Source organism: Balaenoptera ricei, chromosome X (genome assembly GCF_028023285.1).
Source record: "Balaenoptera ricei isolate mBalRic1 chromosome X, mBalRic1.hap2, whole genome shotgun sequence".
Lineage (NCBI taxonomy): Eukaryota > Metazoa > Chordata > Mammalia > Artiodactyla > Balaenopteridae > Balaenoptera > Balaenoptera ricei.
The window spans coordinates 12226588-12248091 of NC_082660.1; the positions used below are offsets into that span (position 1 = coordinate 12226588).

Below are 21504 nucleotides of genomic sequence, written 5' to 3' on the forward strand. Positions count from 1 at the left end.
TTGTAGTTCTTCTTGCTTCTGTTGTCTGCCCCCTGGTGGATGAGGCCTGTCTAAGAGGCTTTTGCAGGGAATTCCCTGGTGGTCCGGTGGTTAGGAGTCCATGCTTTCACTGCTGAGGGTGCACATTCAGTCCCTGGTTGGGGAAACTAAGATCCTTCAAGCCACACCGTGTGGTCAAAAAAAAAAAAAAACAAACCATTTATTTAAGAGGCTTGTGCAGGTTTCCTGGTGGGAGGTACTGGTTCCTGCCCATTGGTATATGGAGCTGGGTCTTGTCCCTCTGGTGAGCAGCTGTGGGCTCAGGAAGACTTTAGGCAGAATGTCTGCTGATGGGTGGGGCTGTGTTCCCACCGTGTTGGTTGTTTGGCCCGAGGCATCCCAGCACTGGAGCCTATAGGTTGTTGGGTGGGGCCAGGTCTTGGTGAGAAAGTGGCAGCCTCCAGGAGGGCTCATGCCAATGAGCACTCCCCAGAACTACCACCAGCAGTGTCTTTGTCCCCACAGTGAGCCACATCTGCCTCCTGCCTCATAAGGAGACCCTCCAATACTAGCAGGTATGTCTGGCCCAGGCTCCTGTGAGGTCAATGCTTTTTCCTGTGGGTCCTGGTGCTCATCAGACCTTATGTGTGTCCTCCAAGAGTGGAGTTTCTGTTTCCCCCCAGTCCTGTGGAATTCCGGTGATCAAACCCTGTTGGCCTTCAAAGCCAGATGCTCTTGGGGGCTCCTCCTGATGCCATACCCTCAGGCTGGGCAGCCTGATGTGGGGCTCGGGACTTTCACTCCTGTGGGAGAACCTCTGCCATCTAATTATTTTCCAGTTTGTGGGTAGCCCACCCAGCAGGTATTCAATTTGATTTTATCGTGATTGCACCCCTCCTATCGTCTCGTTATGGCTTCTTGTGTTTGGATGTAGAATATCTTTTTTGGTATGTTCCAGTGTTTTTTTATCAGTGTTTGTTTAGCAGTTAGTTGTGATTTTGGTGTTTTCATGAGAGGAGGTGAGCTCATGTCCTTCTACTCTGCCGTCTTGTCTCTGCCCTCAATCAGAAATGTTTCATTTTGGCGTGCTCAATTTTTGTCAATATTTTTATGCCTTCTAGGTTTCATGTTTTACTTAGAAAAGGCCTTCCCTTACTTAGATTTTGTGTTTTTCGGGTTTTGTTGTTGTTTTTTTAATTCTCCTATGTGTTGTTCTGGAGCTTACATTGTTTTTTAAAAATATACACACACATTTAAAGCTTTCATTCATCTGAAATTCTTTTTGGTATGAAGAATGAGCTAGGGACTTCCCTGGTCGTCCAGTGGTAAAGAATCCACCTTCCAATGCAGGGAACATGGGTTCGATCCCTGGTCAGGGGACTAAGATCCCACATGCTGCGGGGCAACTAAGCCCGCACGCCACAACTACTGAGCTTGTGTGCCTCAATGAGAGAGCCCTCATGCCGCAAACTACAGAGCCCATGCACTCTGGAGCCCGCGCACCACAGCTGCAGAGTGCATGCGCCACAGCTAGAGAGAGAAAACCCACACGCCACAACTAGATAGAAGTCTGTGCGCTGCAACGAGAGATCCCACATGCCACAACTAAGACCCGACACAGCCAAAAAAATAAAACAAATTTTTCTAAAAAAAAAAGAATGAGCTAAAGATCCAATTTGGTTCTTTTACAGATGGCTGGCCAGTTGTCCCACACCACATCCTGCTTTTTCCCTTGCTGTTTCGAAATGCTTGCTTTGTTTTAAATTTCACTATCTAATTAACTCTGTTTTCTTGGCCAGAGGAATGGATTTTAACTTTACTAAGAGAATTATTTCTCCACCCACCTCTTAGCAAGCTGATACAAAATTCTTTTCTCTCAGGATCCTTTCAAGTATAGCTATCCACCACTTGTAGATGATGACTTCCAGACACCGTTGTGTGAAAATGGGCCTATTGCCAGTGAGGATGAAGCTTCAAGTAAAGAAGATATAGAAAGTGATGGCAAAGAAACCTTGGAAACAATTTCTAATGAAGAACAAACAGCTCTTCTTAAAAAGGTAATTTTCACAAAAAAAGTGAAATTGAGACAAAAGCTGTGACCTAGCCCCAATTCTGCCACTAGCTGGCTATGTAATTTTAGGTAATTCACTTAACTTGCTGCCCTTCCACATCTTTGTATGTAAAAAGAAAGAAGAAGGATGGCACTAGTTGACTGGTAGTGTGCTACAGTATATAAAAGGTTGATTCCCTGCTTTTGTATAAAAATTGGCTAAACACATCTTAAAAGAATCCTTTTATCTAAAATATTTTTTATCTATCTAAAATAAATAAAAAGTAATTAACTGAAAACATTACCTTGATTTACTTTCTCTTTTTCATTTTTAAAGAACACTTAGTTATGTTTTTATGAGATATCAGGGACTTGATAGAGGGATAAATATATTGCAATGTAGAACAGATTTTAAAACGCTTAAAAGGGAGGGGAATTCCCGGGTGGACTCTGTGCTCTCACTGCTGAGAGCCCTGGTTCAATCCCTGGCTGGGGAACTTAGATCCCACAAGCCGTGTGGGGCAGCCAAAAAAATAAAAATAAAAACTCTTAAGGGAAAGACCATGTTACATTTTCTAAAGGGGCCTATTTACATAGTAGGCACTCAAATATAGGTTAATCATCAGGTTACTATATGTTAAATATATAATTTAGATATAATAAACCTATGTTAAAGATTGTAATTTGGATTGAGTCACTATAATGCTTACTTTTTGACCTAATGAACTTCCTATCAGTGTGAAATTCAATTTCTTTATCTTTCTTTCTTCATATATATATATATATATCTTTTGTCTTTAGGTTAACATAACGGAACCTACTTCCAAAGCAGAAGAGAATGAAAAAGTTGATTCCAAAATGAAAGCTTTCAAGAAACCATTGAGTGTGTTTAAAGGGCCCTTATTACACATCAGGTACTAGTTGAGGATTTCATTAGCTGTGCTTTCATAATATATCTTGATCATTTTGAGGGAACTGCAAAATTAAGAAAATTTCTGGACTGTTTTTGAAACTGGAAATATAAAATTAAGGGTTATCTGAAGACTCACCTTGGTTTCCAGATATAGTGGATATTTGTAGCTACCTTTTTGTTATTTATTCTGTTGAGTGTGTTTAAAGGGCCTTTATCCCACGTCAGGTAATAAGAGTGAATATTCATATATTAACAACAAATCTGAATGACATGTATTTTTCTCATTTTACTGATAGTGTTTGACTTGCACAAGTTTGAGGTTGCCAGAAATGACACTGAAGTAGCCATTTATCGATTTGACCTTCCAAAAGCTAAAGCTGAACCAGAAAAATAGGGTTTTTACCAAAGCCAAATTTCAGCACATCTCTATTTTTCTTTCTAGGTTGTTCAATCCAAAAAATTCAGTATTGTTTCCTTATCATTATGTAAAGACCTTTCTCACTAATGATGCTTTTGGTTGGTAAATCTGTACAGCCTTATGTTAATACTGCTTTACCAACTTTATTTAGTAATGGCCTACTGTATCATTTTCTATCCCTTTACTTGAAACCTTTCTATGTAACTGTTAAAGACTCATGAACAATAGAGCCAGACATTTTAAACATCAAATCTGAAATTCTCTGACAAGATTAGTTTGTTTACATGTATTTTGATTACTGTTCTATTTGGATTTATCTTCACCATCTGCATGAGTGTGTGTGTGAGAGGGAAGGAGGGAGACACATGTGCATGTTCTCTTTTCCATGGTTTTTCTTTGTCGTTTCCCCCACTTTGGAATTTGTTTGTTTCCCATTTTTCCCTCTACTAGTTTGGAAGTTACTGTTTTTTCTCTGGAGGCCTGTCAAAACCATACGTCCTGGCTTATAACTATCAACGTATGGCTAAAAGATCCAGCTAGGGAGAGAGCCAACTCTGCAATGCCCACCCATCCCTCCAGAAAATCAGTGCTTATCCTACACACACACACAGGGACCTAACCAACCTCTGTCTCCCTAGAGCTTTTCATGGTTTCTGTGCTGGATACTGAGAGCAGTTCTGATATCCATAACCTTCCTGTCTTTTCTGTGGTATATTTCAGATTGGGTTTTAAAAAGACACCAGCAACCATACTAATTTATGTCTTGTCCAAAGCTGGGCACAGCTCTCCTGGGAGAGCACTTATTTTAAAATGTGTGTTCTTTACATGAATAAATATCTCTGATATGCAGATATTCCTGATATAAAATGAATCTATTTAAAGGTGGAGCTCAAAGTCAAGGGCTATCTGAAGAATTCACCTTTTTATCTAAAAATCACAGTCCGGGCTTCCCTGGTGGTACAGTGGTTAAGAATCCGCCTGCCAATGCAGGGGACATGGGTTCGAGCCCTGCTCCGTAAGATCCCACATGCTGCGGAGCAACTAAGCCCGTGTGCCACAACTACTGAGCCTGCGCTCTAGAGCCCGAGAGCCACAACTACTGAAGCCCGTGTGTCTAGAGCCCCTGCTCTGCAACGAGAAGCCACCCAATGAGAAGCCCGTGCACTGCAACAAAGAGTAGCCCCAGCTCGCCGCAACTAGAGAAAAGCCCATGTGCAGCAACAAAGACCCAATGCAGCCAAAAATAAAAATAAATTTTTTTAAAAGTAAGTAAATAAATAAAAATCACAGTCCTTTGCATTATTTGGAGGCACCCGATTTGGCTCATGTAATTAAACTACACAAACTTTGCTTGAGTCTTTTTATTTTTAATATACAGTGGCCAATAATAGTAAAATTTGCATTTTGAGCCTCACTGATTTTTTGACAATTTTTTCCTGTAGTTCCCACCCCATACTTTGTGTTTATCTCCTTCCATATTACTTAGAAAAAATCTTTCTATAGTCAGGACTTATTCTTTTACTTAAATACATCCCTGATGATCTTTTTAAGTTATACTCTTTTCTGTTGATGTATAAAAATGTGCCCCATTCTAATGTTTGTAATTAGGTAAAGCTGAAGCAGGAATTTCTTCTCTGATCTTTATCTATCATCAATCAATCACCTACCAAAGAGTTTTAATAAATAAACCTTAAGGTGGTGCTGATTATAGGACTAATTAATTCAGAATTCCTAATTCACTCCTGTTCTTTCCTATTTTGCTTTTAGATCTTGGGGGAAACCATAGGACATTTAAATAGCGTGCATTGAATCAGTAAGATTAAAATACAAAATATATTAGGTAATTGTTTTGTCATCTTCTTTGATGAAATCTCTTTATACAAATGAGTGTAAAATATTAACCAAATATTTTTCTTCAAGCTGATGATGAGATTGTCATTTATTCTGAGCAATACCATTGGCTTATGCTTTTGTTGCCACCTAGCCCAGCGGAAGAACTGTATTTTGGAAGTACAGAATCTGAAGAGAAGAAAGCTTTAATAGTGTTGACAAATGTAACGAAAAACATAGTGGCATTTAAGGTAAATATCTGAAAGACATAAATTATGTGTGAAAATTGAAAGATTGATAATTCTGAACTTGCACAGTATTTTTATTTACATTTTTAGGCTTATACTGCCTTCTATCTCTAACCGTGTGTCACAGCTTATCTAAAATTTTCCGAGGTCTGTATCTTAGTCTTTAATGTGCAGTAATAGGGTACTGTCCAAATTAGTCCCAGTATTTAATGTTTTAAAAAAAAAAAAAAAAAAAGAATCACTTTTCATTGTATGAATAATTTAATTCATAGAGAGAGTGAAAAAATAAAACTATAAAATCTAAAGTGCATTTTCCCCCAAGTGTGGTATATTCTGGAGTATAGTTTATACTGGATACTAACCTGACAGACACTGAGCATTAAGTGTAACAGGACTGAGCCCACCACTGCCCCATATTGTAGGGTATTCCTTCCTTAAATCATCTACTTCCTAGTGTCCTTTGATTGATTACTGCTTTTAAATTTCTGGACACTATTGTAACGTGTTCTAACGTGTGTTGTTTTTTGAACATGAATTATTAAATTCAGGTGATTAACAGGATAAATATTTAACAGTTGGATTTCTTTTTTTAATTTAAGAGGAAGGCTAAGTGACAGACTGATGAGTGTTTTTTTCTACTAGATTGAGATGCTTTTTTCCTGCAGATGGGAAAATATATATTCTATACATAACCACCAAGATTGTTGTTTTATAGACTTTATTAATGATTTTTAAGTCATTTTAAAGCCATTTGCCCCCAGAGAGTATAAAGGTCATGTGACTACTGTTTTTTATAAACAGGTGAGAACAACTGCTCCAGAAAAGTACAGAGTCAAGCCAAGCAACAGCAGTTGTGACCCGGGTGCATCAGTTGATATAGTTGTGTCTCCCCACGGGGGTGAGTTGTCACCTGGCTGGCCACAGTGGGGTGTTATGGGGGGCCTGGGGCTGGGTGATGACTCAGCAAAGCTGGACTGGAATCTAGAAATTAGCAGGGTATCAGCAAGTCACCTCGCCACACTCTGGGCATCTGTTTTCTCACCTGTAAAATGAGACGGGTGAATGGCTGTCATTAAAACAAAATTTTTTTTAACAAGTAAAATTGAATTTCAAACAAAAAAATTCATCTTCTTTAGGAGAACTTTTTCCTTTTTTAAGATAGTTCCATATTATTCTTTTTCCTTAGTGTTGTTTTCTAGAATAATGCCTAAGCCACATAGCCAACCCTTTGTCCCTTTGTAAAGGTTCCTGTTTGTTATATAATAAGTTACCTTTTGGGAATGCAGGTTTAACAGTCTCTGCCCAAGACCGTTTTCTGATCATGGCTGCAGAAATGGAACAGTCATCTGGCACGGGCCCAGCAGAATTGACTCAGTTCTGGAAAGAAGTTCCTAGAAACAAAGTAATGGAGCATAGGTATGCTTTTCCCTTACAGGCTCTCAAATTGCAATGGGAAAAATCCCAAAGAGGAATGCACCTACATGGGCTAAGCAGGCATCCCTTCCTCCTGGCATTTGGCAGATATCTAGGCTTACACTGTGGGCCCCAACCCCTACAAGGCTCTGGGGTACCCAGGTGAATAAGACCTGGAGTTTCTCTAGGAGATTTGCTTGCCAGCCTGTGCAAGAATCTGGATGTGTCAAAATTACAAACACAGATTTTCTCTTACAGCAGTTACCTTTGTAGGAATGCTCACCTTATGTACTAGAATGTTTGCTGCAGTGAAACATTGTTTCACAAAAATTGTTTGTAGTAGTGAAAAATGGAAAAGAACCTAAATGTTCATCAGTAGAGTAATAGTGAAATGCATTTGAGAAGGAGTACTCTGAAGCCATTCAAAAGAGTGCAGTACGTCTGTTTGTTCTGATACAGGAAAAAGACATCTGTGATATACTATTAGGAAAAGAAAAAAACCTACTCACAGAAAAATATGTATGACAATTATCCTATTTAATAGAAAACCCTGTGACTATATAGGCATACACATGTATGTCTGTGCATGTGTGCAAAAAAAGATGTATAGAAAAGAGGAGGAGAATAGAGAAGAAGGTTGGTTGTGGGTTTTTTTCGGAGTGTGCCCAGTTTTGCCCCCCAAGGGACGCTTGTCAATACCTGGAGACATTGTTGGTTGTCATAACTGGACAGTGGGGTGCTGTGGGCATCTAGTAGGTGGAGACCAGGGATGCTACTCAGTATCCCACCATGCACAGGACAGCTCCCCATGACGAAGAATGATCCGGCCCAAGATGGCAGTGGTGCCAAGATTGAGAAAGCTCAGTTGAGGGTAGTTAAGGATGGCCACACTGATGACATTTGAGTAGGACCTGAAGGAAATGAGCGTAGGCCACATAGATAATGGGGAAAAGAGCTTTGCAGGTAGAGGGAACCATAAATGAAAAAGATGTGTGCTTGGCCTGGGTGAGGAACAGCAAGGAGGTCAGTGTAGCCTGAATCCAGTAAGGGATGCCAGATCATTGCCATAGTGAGAACTTCTGATTTTGAGAGGAGAGACCATTAGTTGGTGCTGAGCAGAGCCATGAGGTGATCAGCTTGTTTTTTTTTTTAAAGGATTACTCTGGGAGGCTTTGTAGAAAAATAGACTGTGGGCAGACATAGGTGAAAGAGTGATACTGAGTTAACAACACTTAGACTAGCGCTGGCATATAGCAAGTTCTATTTAAGTGTGTTACCCTTATTTATTCATTTAGTGACTAAAACAACCCTAGGTCATAGGTAGTTATTTTTCCCATTTTATAGACGAGAAGCTGAGAAACCTAGTAAGGGTTGTGGTTGAGTTGAATCTTCAAATAAGGAGTTGAAAGAATACAGATGTGGCTGGAACAGAGTGTGAGAGGATCCACAGTAAGAAAGAATGTTGGAGGCAGACAGCGCCCAGAGGAGCAGCTTGAGCACCATTGTAAAACCACTGGGAGAACGTCGACCTGGTCTGAAATGCCTTGGACAAGATTACCCTTTGCGGGCAATTCATAGAGCGTAGGAGAACAGGAAGAATAAGAATGGGCCTGGGAAGACGAGCTTTATTTCCTCTAGGCTAGGTCTAACTTGTACCCAGCGAGAGAGGGTGAAATTTAGACAGAGCTCAGAGGACTATTTAGTAGCCAAATGAAGGAGGACAATACAGGGAGTCAGGAGGGAAAGCAGTAGGTGAGCTGTGTCATTAAGGCCCAGGTTAGAGTGTGTTTCACAAAGTGCTGCCAATGTCAGTCAAGGATGAGGTGTGAGAGCTGGCCATTGCTGGTGACCTGATGGAGATAATTGATGACCTCACGGGGAACACTTTCAGTTGGCAGGAGCCAGATGCCAAAGAAACAGAGGTAGTAAGACTTCTGGAGGTTTGGCTTGTTGGGGAGGGACCAGGGTCATAGTTGGAAGGAAGACTGTGTTGTTGAGAAGGGGTTGTTTGGGATTTTGTAATGGGAGATATTTGAGCGTTGTTTAAAACCATAGTAAGGACCATTTCAGAAGGAGAGGCTGACCTTGCAAGATAAACCATTGACAGTGAAATTCCTGAGAAAGTTAGAAGGAACAGAACCTGAAGCCGAGGTAGGAAGGAACACAGGTCTAGATAAGGCTCATGCCAGTTGTGACGTGTTTTTAGATGGAGTAGACGTTTAAATTTTCAAGTTATGTTTCAGGAGGGCCTACTTTTGAAGTTCTTATGAAACAGTACCTCAAAATTATGGGGTTTTTTTCTTTCTTTTTGGTTTTGTTATACATGAGTTGCTTTGTAAATCAACTTCTAATGGCGTGCTGTTCTGTAACTGTCAAAAGAGAATCACTTACCTCACAGAAACAGGGAGACTTGGTGGTTTGGTACTGAAGGCCCAGGTGAAAGCACTGCCTCCCATCTAGAAAGGGTGGTTTCCTTCACATCGTAAGATCAGGTGAATTCTACTGAATATCATATAAAAAACTTTTCTTAGGTTATTGAGCACTGTGTGTAATTGTGTTATTTATACCTGCATTAAGAAGCTGGAGGATGTAGGAAAGGAAAAATAATTTTCCCTCTACCCTTCTAAGTTCTTGGCTGAGACCCACTGTAATAAAAGACAGATGAACAGGAGAGAAAAAGAAGTTTCATAACATGGATACCTCCTGTATATGTGGGAGAGACCCAGGAAAACTGAGTAACTCTCCCAAATGGCCCAAGCCACCACGTTCGATACCATCTCCAGTGACAGACAAAAGAAAGATGTTGTGGGGTGGAGGACAGCTATCAGGAAAAGCACAGTAAACAAGGGTAAGGTTATTATGCCAATTTAAGCAAATTCCTCTCTTCTTGAGGTCCCCAAAATATTGAGGTTCCTGAGCTTGCCAGGAAGTGACTTTCCTTACTCACCTAGTAAGGCCGTCTGGAACCCTGTAAGCAAGGTACCAGGTCAGTTGTTTCCAAGGGTCTTTAGTTCCTTAAAGCCATCTGGTCATATCCGACTTTATGCATTTCATTTTCAAATATGACATTCAAGTCAAAACCTTGATAATACAACCATGTTTCCAATTGTGTCCTGTTACAAGGAGAACAGATTCTCATTGAACTTGTGCAAATGACTATATCACCATGAAAATGAGAATATTCACTAAGAGTTTCTAAATTCTGGAGGGATCAGGTATGGAGAAAAATTGTCTCAATTCTGCTTACAAAGGTATAATTCACCAAATTGCAGTAAATCATAGATAGCTTAAGAGGAAAAGTTTCCCTTAAATCTGGAGAAACAAAACATGTTTCAAACAAAAAGTCATAAAAAGTATAATCATTCTCATCAATTCATTCAATCCCACGTTATTAATTTTTTTTCTGCTTGAATTCAGTTTTTTCCATTAGTTCTGGAAATTCTTACCCAGCTCAGTTTTACAATCTTCAAGTTATCAGAAACCTGTGTTCTAGAGTACTTGTCAAGAGTCCTTTTTGTGAATCTCTTTGAAGGTGAAACATGTTTCTATACAAATACAATCAAGAAGGTTTAGTATTCTTATTTGACAATGTGTCCCACGTAATTTAACATATCAAATAAGCCTAAGTGGTTTAATATCTTTTTATAAAGAGAGAGAACACATCTTTTGAGATGTTCCAGGGGCCCTGGGGAAAATCCCAAAGTTAGTTTGAGGTCAAAAAGACTTCATTTAGAATTTGATTTGGGGAGGTTTGTCAAAAATATCAAAAGGTTTTGGCCGCTTGACTAAATAGAATCATAAATCATTATGAAACAATACTTAATTATCCAGTTAACCAAAGTGACAGTTAAAAACATTTCAAAGGCAAATACAGAAGGTCACATAGTTTCGAGCAAAACTTAGCCTTAATCTTAAAACTGAGTCTTTTAATCAAAGACCTGATGATAAAGATAACATGAAGCACAGGAAATTATTTTGATAAAATGCAAAATCTTTGCTTTCTAGGCAGATTACTTAAAAAGGTAAAGAAAAACCTTTCACAATCTCTTATCAGGAGCAGACCAGACCAACAGCCCAGTAAAACTGTCCTCTTAGCAAAAAAAGAAAATTTAGTTTTATGTAATTACACTAAGCTTATTAAGCTTATTTTTAAAACCCTTAAAACAAATTTATTCAATTTTAGCCAGCTTGACTACACAAGGTAAAATTTTCTCTTTCTCTCTTCCCAACTTTCTGTATCCATTTAGTTTGTCCTTTATTCTCCTACTTTCTACTCTGAAATAACTATAGCTCTACTTTAGGATAAAATCACTTTCACTTCCCTTAACAAAAAATGCATCTCCCTACTTCTCTTGGCCAAAAACACATCCTAATTCTTATGTACAGGGTTGATATACTTATTTCTAGTCGTTTTAATAATCCTTAGAAACCTTACTTTCTAGTGAAAACTAATAAATAAGCATTTGCAGTCTGTTACACCAGCATTCTTTAGATTGGCAAATTTATGAATATATTTCATAATTTCTAGAAATTATGAATATATTTCATAATTTCTAGAAGTAGATACTTCCTCATAGTATTTCGTTGTGGCACAAGATATGTTTACTAATATACCCAAATAGCTTTCATTCTGTAATAAGAAGCCAAAAGTAGATAAACCTATGTGTAGTAATTAATGTTTAAGTATTTTATCTTATTTGGAAATGATCTAGATATTCAGTGAATTTCCTATCATTTAACTGAGCAAAACTCTAAAGTTTCAAGTTACCAAAGACATTTGGAAAACTGTCTTTAAAGATATACCATAAAACATACTCATTGCTGATAAGTTCACCTAACTTTTATCTCGCTGACATGTATCTAAATCACTTGCTCCCAACAATTGTTTAGACTCTTCACACAAACGCCAGGAGACATTACGCAAAATCAGCCATCATGCCAAGGTGGTGTTCTTGCTGACAAATTTTGTAACAGCGATAACATGAACTTATTTGAATAGTAAGCCCAGGTAGAATAAAGGTTGCATGTCTCTATTATATCTAATGTTGCTAACTCTGAAGACCTGCCTGTCTAATTAAGCCAACCAATTAACCCAGTTTGTTTGTTTTCTATTGAAGTATAATTGATTTACATTATATTAGTTTCAGGTATTCAACATAGTGATTTGATATTTTTATAGATTATACTCCATTTAAAGTTATTATAAAATAATGGTTGTATTCTCTGTGCTATACATTACATCCTTGTATCTTATTTTTTTAACATCTTTATTGGAGTATACTTGCTTTACAATGGTGTGTTAGTTTCTGCTGTATAACAAAGTCAATCAGCTATACATATACATATATCCCCATATCTCTTCCCTCTTGTGTCTCCCTCCCTCCCACCCTCCCTATCCCACCCCTCTAGGTGGTCACAAAGCACCGAGCTGATCTCCCTGTGCTTTGAGGCAGCTTCCCACTAGCTATCGATTTTACATTTGGTAGTGTATATATGTCCATGCCACACTCTCACTTCGTCCCAGCTTACCCTTCCCCCTCCCCATATCCTCAAGTCCATTCTCTACGTCTGTGTCTTTATTCCTGTCCTGCCCCTGGGTTCTTCGGAACCTTTTTTTTTTTTTTTTTTTTTTTAAGATTCCATATATAGGTGTTAGCATACAGTATTTGTTTTTCTCTTTCTGACTTAACTTCACTCTGTATGACAGACTCTAGGTCCATCCACCTCACTACAAATAACTCAATTTCGTTTCTTTTTATGGCTGAAGAATGTTCCACTGTATATATGTGCCACATCTTCTTTATCCATTCATCTGTCGATGGACACTTAGGTTGCTTCCATGTCCTGGCTATAGTAAATAGTGCTGCAATGAACATTGTGGTACATGACTCTTTTTGAATTATGGTTTTCTCAGGGTATATGCCCAGTAAGTGGGATTGCTGGGTCGTATGGTAGTTCTATTTTTAGTTTTTTAAGGAACCTCCATACCGTTCTCCACAGTGGCTGTATCAATTTACATTCCCACCAACAGAGCAAGAGGGTTCCCTTTTCTCCACACCCTCTCCAGCATTTGTTGTTTGTAGATTTTCTGATGATGCCCATTCTAACTGGTGTGAGGTGATAGCTCATTGTAGTTTTGATTTGCATTTCTCTAATGATTAGTGATGTTGAGCATCCTTTCATGTGTTTGTTGGCAATCTGTGTATCTTCTTTGGAGAAATGCCTATTTAAGTCTTCTGCCCATTTTTGGATTGGGTTGTTTGTTTTTTTTGATATTGAGCTGCATGAGCTGCTTGTATATTTTGGAGATAAATCCTTTGTCCGTTGCTTCGTTTGCAAATATTTTCTCCCATTCTGAGGGTTGTCTTTTCATCTTGTTTATGGTTTCCTTTGCTGTGCAAAAGCTTTTACGTTTCATTAGGTCCCATTTGTTTATTTTTGTTTTTATTTCTATTTCTCTAGGAGGTGGGTCAAAAAGGATCTTGCTGTGATTTATGTCAAAGAGTGTTCTGCCTATGTTTTCCTCTAAGAGTTCTATAGTGTCTGGCCTTACATTTAGGTCTTTAATCCATTTTGAGTTTATTTTTGTACACGGTGTTAGGAAGTGTTCTAATTTCATTCTTTTACATGTAGCTGTCCAGTTTTCCCAGCCCCACTTATTGAAGAGGCTGTCTTTTCTCCATTGTATATTCTTGCCTCCTTTATCAAAGACAAGGTGACCATATGTGCATGGGTTTATTTCTGGGCTTTCTATCCTGTTCCATTGATCCATATTTCTGTTTTTGTGCCAGTACCATACTGTCTTGATTTAACCCAGCTTTTATTTACCAAAGAAAGATTATCCCAGATCATGTGAACTTGAAAAAAATTGGGGGTTAGTTTCTACATTTCTGAGAGTTTTAGGAATATTTAATTTGAAAAGCACTTATTTTTCTTTAAGCCAGTTGAATAGTTTTTATGAATTAATCTTGGCGGTACCATTCAGAGGTAGAAAAATATCAAACATTTGTAACATACATATATAAACACATGTAAACATACAGATGCAAACCAGAGACCTTATAGCTTTGGTTCCAAAATTTTAGCCATGAATTAGGTACAATGGCAAAACTCACTAGCTTATAAAAGAACAGTTCGATCTGAACTGTGTTTCTGGCAGTTGGAATAAGTTTACCTACTTAGAGTGCTAACTAAAGCTTTTTTTCTTTTTAAACTGATATTTGTGTGGGGGGGTTTTGTTTTGCTTTTCTCATTTGCCCAATTTCAAAATAGCTCCTTTTTTTTTAACTTCTGATGAGCTTCGTTTTCCTAAAGTTTGCATTTCTAAGAGCTGGCTATCAGGTCCTAGAGAAGGTGGGGTAGAAAATTTATATCTCAAAGGGACAGAGAAAGTAAGTTTTTTTCCTGGAGTTTTGGGGGTACTTTACCTATTATCAGAGGTTTAGAGTAATTAATTACCATTTAAATTTTTTCGTACTTTTCTAAGTACAGAACAGTTCTGTTTCCAGTGACCTGGTCTTTTATAATACCTACAAGTATTTTGAGATAAATAGGGCAGGTTTTGGAATGGTTAGAATAGGTGAACTTTGAATTGCTTCTAGAGCTGAATTTCTGGTTTTGTGAAGATTTGCAAGGCAAAGACAGTTGCTTTTAATTCCTCAAAAAATTGGATTGCAGCCTGAATGACATCAAGGGACTGACCTGCCCATCCAACTACATTTTCTTCACTTTGCTTTATATCAGGGAGATTTCCAATTAAGATGGAAATCAAATGATTTCTATGTTCTGGAGTTTCAGGGCTTAATGCAGCATGCCTTTACAAAGTCTGTATAAAGCGTTCAGCAAAGGCCTTTGAATGCTCTCCTTTTTCTGAGTGCACAATTCAACCTTGGACCAATTCACCTTAGGGGAAAAAGACCCTACTATTGCTTCTGTCAGCCCCTGAATACTGGCCTTCAGCTGATCCATTTCCTGATAATTTGGGAGGAATTCTGGTCATGCTGCCCGTGTGAATGTGCCTGTTTTCCCTAGGGGGCCATCTGGCTTGTCTGATAACTACAGTATAATCATGGGTGTGAAGAACACCCCTTAGCAGCCAATCAAGGTCCCTGTGAGTGGGGAACTGAATGGCCACTGATCTTTTTTAACTCTTCTCTAAATTTGGTAGGTATCTTCTGAAAGTGGAGGTAAAAAGAGCTTTGTAATTTCATCTTACTAAGGACGTCCCTAAGGCTGGCCACCATACTCCTTCATGTCCTCCTTTCAAGTTGGTCTTTCCATAGATACCAAGAAGACAGTTGTTTAGGCTGAGAGCTCTCTAAAAAATGTTTGAACACAGAAGTTTTTCCAATTCAAAAGATCCATCATTTGGCCAATGATGAGTAGTAGGATCTTATATTAATCTCAATAGCAACTCAAACCTATAAGCCTTTTTGTGGCTTAACCATGGATGCAAGAGGCATCCCGAAAGGGGGTGCAAAAGATGCAGCCCTCACAAGATTCAGAAAGCTCACTCCCACAGTTAGCCTAAGAAAGCAAAGACCTTCATTGTCACAGGTGGTAAGAATGGGGTCGTGAAAAGTGTCTCCAGTTTCCCATAAGAATGTGATATGCCTTCAGTTCCAAACCTGCGACACTGGGTAAGCGCTACTGGAATAGGACTTTTCCAGCCCTAAATAAGACAAGAAGGTTGAGATGACAAGGGGCCCTCATGACAGACGCCCACGAGAGCCGGTACCATCGGAGAATGCTGCTTATCAGTTAGTGTCTCGGATCCCCAGCCTATTCAGGTGGTCACCAGATGCATGCAGACACATGCATCATCCAGCTGGCAGAGACCAGACAGAATATTCTAACTGGTCATAAAGCCAAGCTCTCAAGACAGAATAAAACAAAAGGAAAATCTCATCTGTCCTATGGTTCTCCTTATGACAACACGAAAGACAGAGATAAAAGAAAACAATGACCATCTCTGGGAGGAAAGAGGACCAGTAGAAGACAAAAATACTCATAACAAAAATCTCTACCAAAGTCACAATACCTAAGGAACTAGCTGACACAAATATTTTCTCCTGCTAATCTCAATTTGGAAAAGAAGGGACAAGGTGAAATTTTTACCTTCCTCTCTCAACTGCACCAGACTGAGATCCAGGAGAGCTGCCTTTGGTAAGAATTCTTACTCTTCTCGGGCTTCTGCCAGTTTTCCAGAATCCCATCTGCAGGCTCCCAAGTGAGTATGGTATCTCAGCAGCTCCCATGGTAGGTTGCCAAACTGTAGGAGAGGAAAAATAATTTTCCCTTTATTTTTCTAGGTTCTTGGCTAAGATTCCCCCCCCATCCCCCCGTAATCATAGACAGATGAACAGAAGAAAACAGGAAAAAAACAGAAGAAGTTTAATAGCATGTATACCTCCTGTATACTTGAGATACCCAGGAAAACAGTAAAACTTCCCACAATGGCCCATGACACCACCTTAAGTACCACCTCCAGCTAAAGAGAAAAGATGATGTTGGGGGTGAGGGAGCCAGTTCTGGGAGGATGGCAGGAAAAGCACAACATAACACGGCTAAGGTTGTCCTGCGGATTTAAGTCTCTGCCTTCTCCATTGATAAGAGTTTATAGAGATACAAAGTCATCCTCCTCTACCTGGCAGAGAGGGAGACACCCTGACAAATGGAGATTCCCCTTGTAACTGTACATGTCTCACAAAAAGGTAACTTCTATTCACTTTTCAGAGCTTTTACTGAAAAGTGAAAAAGCTTTCCACTTTTGTCTGCTTTTTCTTAAAAAATAACCAGCTCAAGATAAACCTTGTGCCACAGAGGCACGTTTTGGGGTGGCAAATTCTGCTCCCCTTCAAAGATACACACACACTGAGCTAGCTGCTCCCTTAGGTATATCTGGGGAGAGGAATGAGTACTTTCACCTCTGTTACATACACTTCTGTGTTGTGTTTAACTTTTTTCATTTTACATTTTACTATCCAAAAATTCATTAAAAACTTTAAGAAGTTATGCTTCCTTTGTACTTTCATAGGTTAAGATGCCATATTGTTGAGAGCACTAAGCCAACCACTCTTACATTAAAAGACCATGCCTTTAACATGTCAGAGAAAACCAGTGAGGATCTCTATCTACAAGTAAGTGTTCTTTCTTCCTAACTAAAAGTCTTCAATGTTAATCAATATTAGAAATCCATTTTTTCCCCACTGACATAAAGAAAACCTTTGGCGTAGACACGACAGAAATGCTCTCTTCTTTGTGAAGGGAAGCCAGATCAGAAATGGTAAGTGGTGAGTTACTTTTGGAGATCTTCTAACTAACTTTCTGAAGGCTCTGGCTATTTCAATTTGGGCTAGGGACGTTATAGCAAAGCGCATGGTGCTTTGGGGGGTATCGAAGAACTTGATCTCATGGAAAAGGTACCAACCATGTAGTGCATTTAAATTTGAAAAAGGTGGAGGGGCTCTCTTTCTGAATAGCTGGTTTCAGTACCTCCAGGAAATGATTGCTTTGTTCCTTTCTCAACTAGACAATTAGACCTTTTCAAAATGAGAATAAACAGATACACATCCGTTCACCAACCAAATCTAATTCTGCATTGCATTTCCAGCTCCCAGCCTTTCAGAGTAGATGGACTCTATCCCGTAAATGTTTGTGGGATTTCTAATATTCCTGTTTGTCATGCACATGATTATTGTACTGTTTTATTGATACAAACCTTTCATCCTTTTTTCCCCTCTTTAGCTCAATCGTTTACTAGAAAGCAATAGGAAGCTTGAAGACCAAGTTCAGCGTTGTATCTGGTTCCAGCAATGGCTGCTTTCCTTAACAGTGCTCTCGCTTGCTTTTGTCATCTCTTTCTTCTATTTGTTGTACAGTTAAAGAAGCGGTGGTCGGTAGGAAACATGGCTTTTCCGTTCATTAGTTGGAAAAAGTAACACCCAGAACTTCTCCACCGTGCTGAAAGTGTCGCACATCTGTGCTTCCTCCAAGGAAATGTACGGCATTTAGGGGGCGAACTGAAACATGTCTTGAAAATAAACTGTTAGAATAAGGAAACGCTGAAGGTATTGATTATAAGAGACTATAGGTAGTTAGTCAAGTAAGTAAAGGCATATCTGTTGTGTGACTTAATAGAGATAATTTATTTTTCCCTTTTGATTTAGTACTTTTAAAGCTTGTTTTATCATGTATATATGTTAGCTGAACGGAAAAGTAACATGCTTTGTTGCAGCCAAAAACTGTCATCTGCTTTTTTTTTTTTTGACAGAATTATTATAGCTGAGCCAACTTATTAGCTTTTCTATACTATGTATATAGAAGAACATGTATATTGAAAAAACATACAGAGTAATTTCTGTAACCATGACTTTGTAATTTTGAGAACTACTAACAGATGCTAGTCGATGTTCTTTTGGAATGTACAACTACTTAATGCCAAACCACCTTTAGCCTTTGTTTCTTATCCATCTTCCTTAACGGCCTGCCTGCCCTTTATTAATCTCAGACTTTTTAATGAACACTCACACTCTCTCATTTAGCTAGGATTTGGGGAACTAAGTCTGGTTGGATTTTCTCTAAATTCTGTCAGTCAGTAACGTCCAGAAGAAGAAACCCTCCAGTCTTTTTTTACGCAGTTTCACGTTGCTCTCTGGCTGGACCCGGACCCTTTTGCTTCACTTATTCTAAAGGCCTGATCCTCCACTGGACCCCCTTCACCCTCCTTTCTAAATGAAAGGAGTTAGATAAAATTTTTTTGAAAAGTAAGTTAGTTTTTGAGATGCATAGCAGTATAATTCATTTACATTTCAATTCCTTGCTAAAATCAGCCACGAGAAGGGAACTTGACGAAAGACTGGAGTATCGGTAAGGGTGAAAAAAAAAATCGAAAAGTGTCACTTCTCCGTTTAAGAGTGAAAAATACTGTAAAAACTTCAGACCAGGGTTAATTGACTCACTTGATATATTCTGCCTTTGTCACAGCAATACTGAGGACGGTTCCTCAATTCGTAACATGATACACCTCGCAGGAGCAGAGCCTAATAAAAGTAGTTTGTTTTCTCATTTAATATAACCAGTTTCGGTCCATGTTGGTTCACATATAAATCTACTTTATATGAAGGAAAAAAATAGTCTGCCTGTAAAATAAATTTTGAGTTTTGATTGAGCCATGTTTGGAGAATGTTTTATTCTGAGGTTGTAGTGTTGGCGGCTTTCACCTTGAGAACGTGATCCAAAACGGCATTATGAAGAATGAAAAAATAGAGTTCCTTCAAAATTGGCCTAGGAAATAAAACCTTAAATGGACACTGGTCTGATACTTTGTCTTAATTTGGGTTTTTCTGTTTCAGTTTGCCACCTCCAGACGTGAAAGTGACTGCAGCCCACCCTAAGTACTGTCCATAGTATCTCCCTGTGTGTGTGCACAGCGGTTTCCCCTTACATGTTAGATTCCTGGCTTTGTTACAATCTAATCCCAAAGTATCTGTGTATGTGTTTTGTTCTTCAGCAAATAAGCAAGGAAATAGTCAAAATTGGAAATGTATTGTCCTAACGGTGTCCCTTTAATGTTTCACATGAAAGTTACACTGACTCACTAAAATGTTTTTCCCTGATGTCTGGTCAGTTGAATTTAATAACATTTCTTGTTAACATTTGTGTGTCTATTAAATGTGACTAAGCAAAATTTACTGAAAATTAACCATAAAATCAAAGGCATCTAAACTTTTGTACTTGTCTTAATTGATCACATACATTTACATTTGATTTTATTGTCTTCATTTGATTTTATTTAATCACATTTGTATGATTATTTTCAGTACGCTATAACTAATTTTATTTTTTAATATGTCATTACCTGTTCATGACCAAATTACCAAGGACCAACGTTCAGATTTAAATTATTTTCACTTGGAATGGAAATTCATAGAGTTTCCATGAAAACATTAATGAAATATCATTATAGGCAAGTAGCCTAAAAATATAATTGCTGGTAAACCTAGCCTCAAATTTCATAATATACCATGACTGTTTTTATATCTTGCCACTAATTTTGACTGGATTTAATAGCACTTTATTGTACAATTGCAAAAAAAAAAATATATTCCTAGAATTGTTGCCGGTGTAATTTCTCTAATATTCTGGTGCTTTTCATATATTTTCAGTATTTTTATTACTATATTGGTATTTTCTTTGTATAAATTGATCAAAAGAACATGTTTTCTATTTTAATATGTTTTAGAAAAATAATTACATTTATGCAATAAATATCATCAGGAAAAACCTCTGGTCTCTAATTGATAAAGCATCTTAAAAATCAATGCTCAGGTTCACTCTGACCTTTCAAAGATCACATTAATTTCTTCTGGACCTACTTACCTTTTTATAAGGACGGCACCACAAACTTCCAAAGACACAATTGTGTCCTCAGGTGAACCCGTCCTTTGTGTGTCCTGTTTCTCCTCGCCCCTGGGTCAGGGTCTGGCTGCTCTTCAGGGGAGCTCTCCGTTTTCCCGACTTAGCATTGGCCTCACTGTCACAGCTGGGGGCTCCATCACAGAACCTATCACTAGAGTGGCCACACGTGTCAGAATTGCCCTACATCCCCCAATCCTAGTACCTATACACCTGCCTGCTGACAGGAACCTGCAGGAAGCAGGCTGACAAGAAGTCCTACCTGGCTGCCGGGCGCATGGCAGGTGGTCCCGGCGAGAAGGCACCGGAGCACGGGACGTGGGTGTGGTTCAGGAGGGGCGGCCCCGGATAGTGATGGCAAAGGCCCTGGGGATTGTTGGTGTGGTTCCCCTCGCCACTGGAAGAGACAACTCCCAAGTGCAGCTCCATAAAATAGAACGAAAAGGACAGGTCCATCTTCTAAACTGCAAAAGAGGTCGAGACACAAAACCATGGGAGAAATTCAAAACAGCCACAAAAACAGACCGGTAAGCTACCTACCAAGGAGCCCCACACCTACCCAGGACTCTGAGGGTGTGGCCTCCTTTCCCGAAAGATGCCATTTTCTAGGAAAGAGCTCCTGTGTGGGGAAAGCTCCAGCTAGAAAAGGATCAGTTACTTTACAGCAACCCAGCTCTTCTCTAAACTTTACCAGCAGCTTGAGGTTTCTTGATGTCAGAACAACATGGGTCCCCAGAAGCATAGGGCTCCTTTTCTCCCTGGCCCAAGGGCACGGAATGGAAGTCCTCCCATTTGTCCCAGCTGAGGGAGTGGTGGTCAGGAGTGAGGGCTCTGAACGAAGACTGCCCGGGTTCAAGTCCCCTCTCTGACATTTGCTACCTGTGTGACCCGGGAATGTTAATTAACCTCTTTCAGCCTCAGTTTCCTCATCCCTAAGTGCCTCTGATATCAAAGTACAACTTCCCAGGACGAGTGTGAGAGTGAGAGGAAATCTTGCATTTAAAAGCAGCCCCGGAGAGGCTAGCCTGGCTTTGCTGATGTTGCTGCCTCCAACACCTTCCATTCCAGCTCCCTAGAACTTTTCACACTTGGGTTGATGTCCTGAATATCCCATCTCACTCAAAGCCAAATGTCAGTTCTCCAAACTTTTCCCTGCTTTGGACTCCCATCCTTGCCTTCTTGGTACTTCACTCTGAATTCTGGTGCCCAGGTCAAGGGACGCATGTAGATGGCCAGT

The 21504-nt window shown here is 39.2% G+C and overlaps 1 protein-coding gene and 1 long non-coding RNA gene across 3 annotated transcripts in view; one reads left to right on the forward strand and one right to left on the reverse strand.

The window, feature by feature from the left end:
* Nucleotides 1-20032, forward strand: part of MOSPD2 (motile sperm domain containing 2) — a 61823-nt gene extending 41791 nt beyond the window's left edge. Inside the window, exons 9-15 of one of the 2 annotated variants that reach the window (XM_059911868.1) lie at nt 1860-2036; nt 2831-2943; nt 5345-5441; nt 6240-6336; nt 6725-6854; nt 16888-16990; nt 17598-19020. In XM_059911868.1, coding sequence (XP_059767851.1) covers nt 1860-2036; nt 2831-2943; nt 5345-5441; nt 6240-6336; nt 6725-6854; nt 16888-16990; nt 17598-17735 — 855 coding nt within the window. In that variant the 3' untranslated portion in view covers nt 17736-19020. Of the gene's footprint in view, nt 1-1859; nt 2037-2830; nt 2944-5344; nt 5442-6239; nt 6337-6724; nt 6855-16887; nt 16991-17597; nt 19021-19204 lie in introns of those variants that run through there. The other variant, XM_059911869.1, reaches the window with a different exon arrangement.
* LOC132357972 (uncharacterized) lies at nt 6201-20483 on the reverse strand. The gene is made up of 7 exons (XR_009500372.1): nt 20232-20483; nt 17572-17895; nt 15969-16122; nt 9799-9964; nt 9243-9353; nt 6710-6829; nt 6201-6480 (listed from the first exon to the last, which is right to left on the reverse strand). It is a non-coding gene; the product is annotated as an uncharacterized LOC132357972 (long non-coding RNA).
* Nucleotides 20484-21504: the final 1021 nt, after the last annotated feature.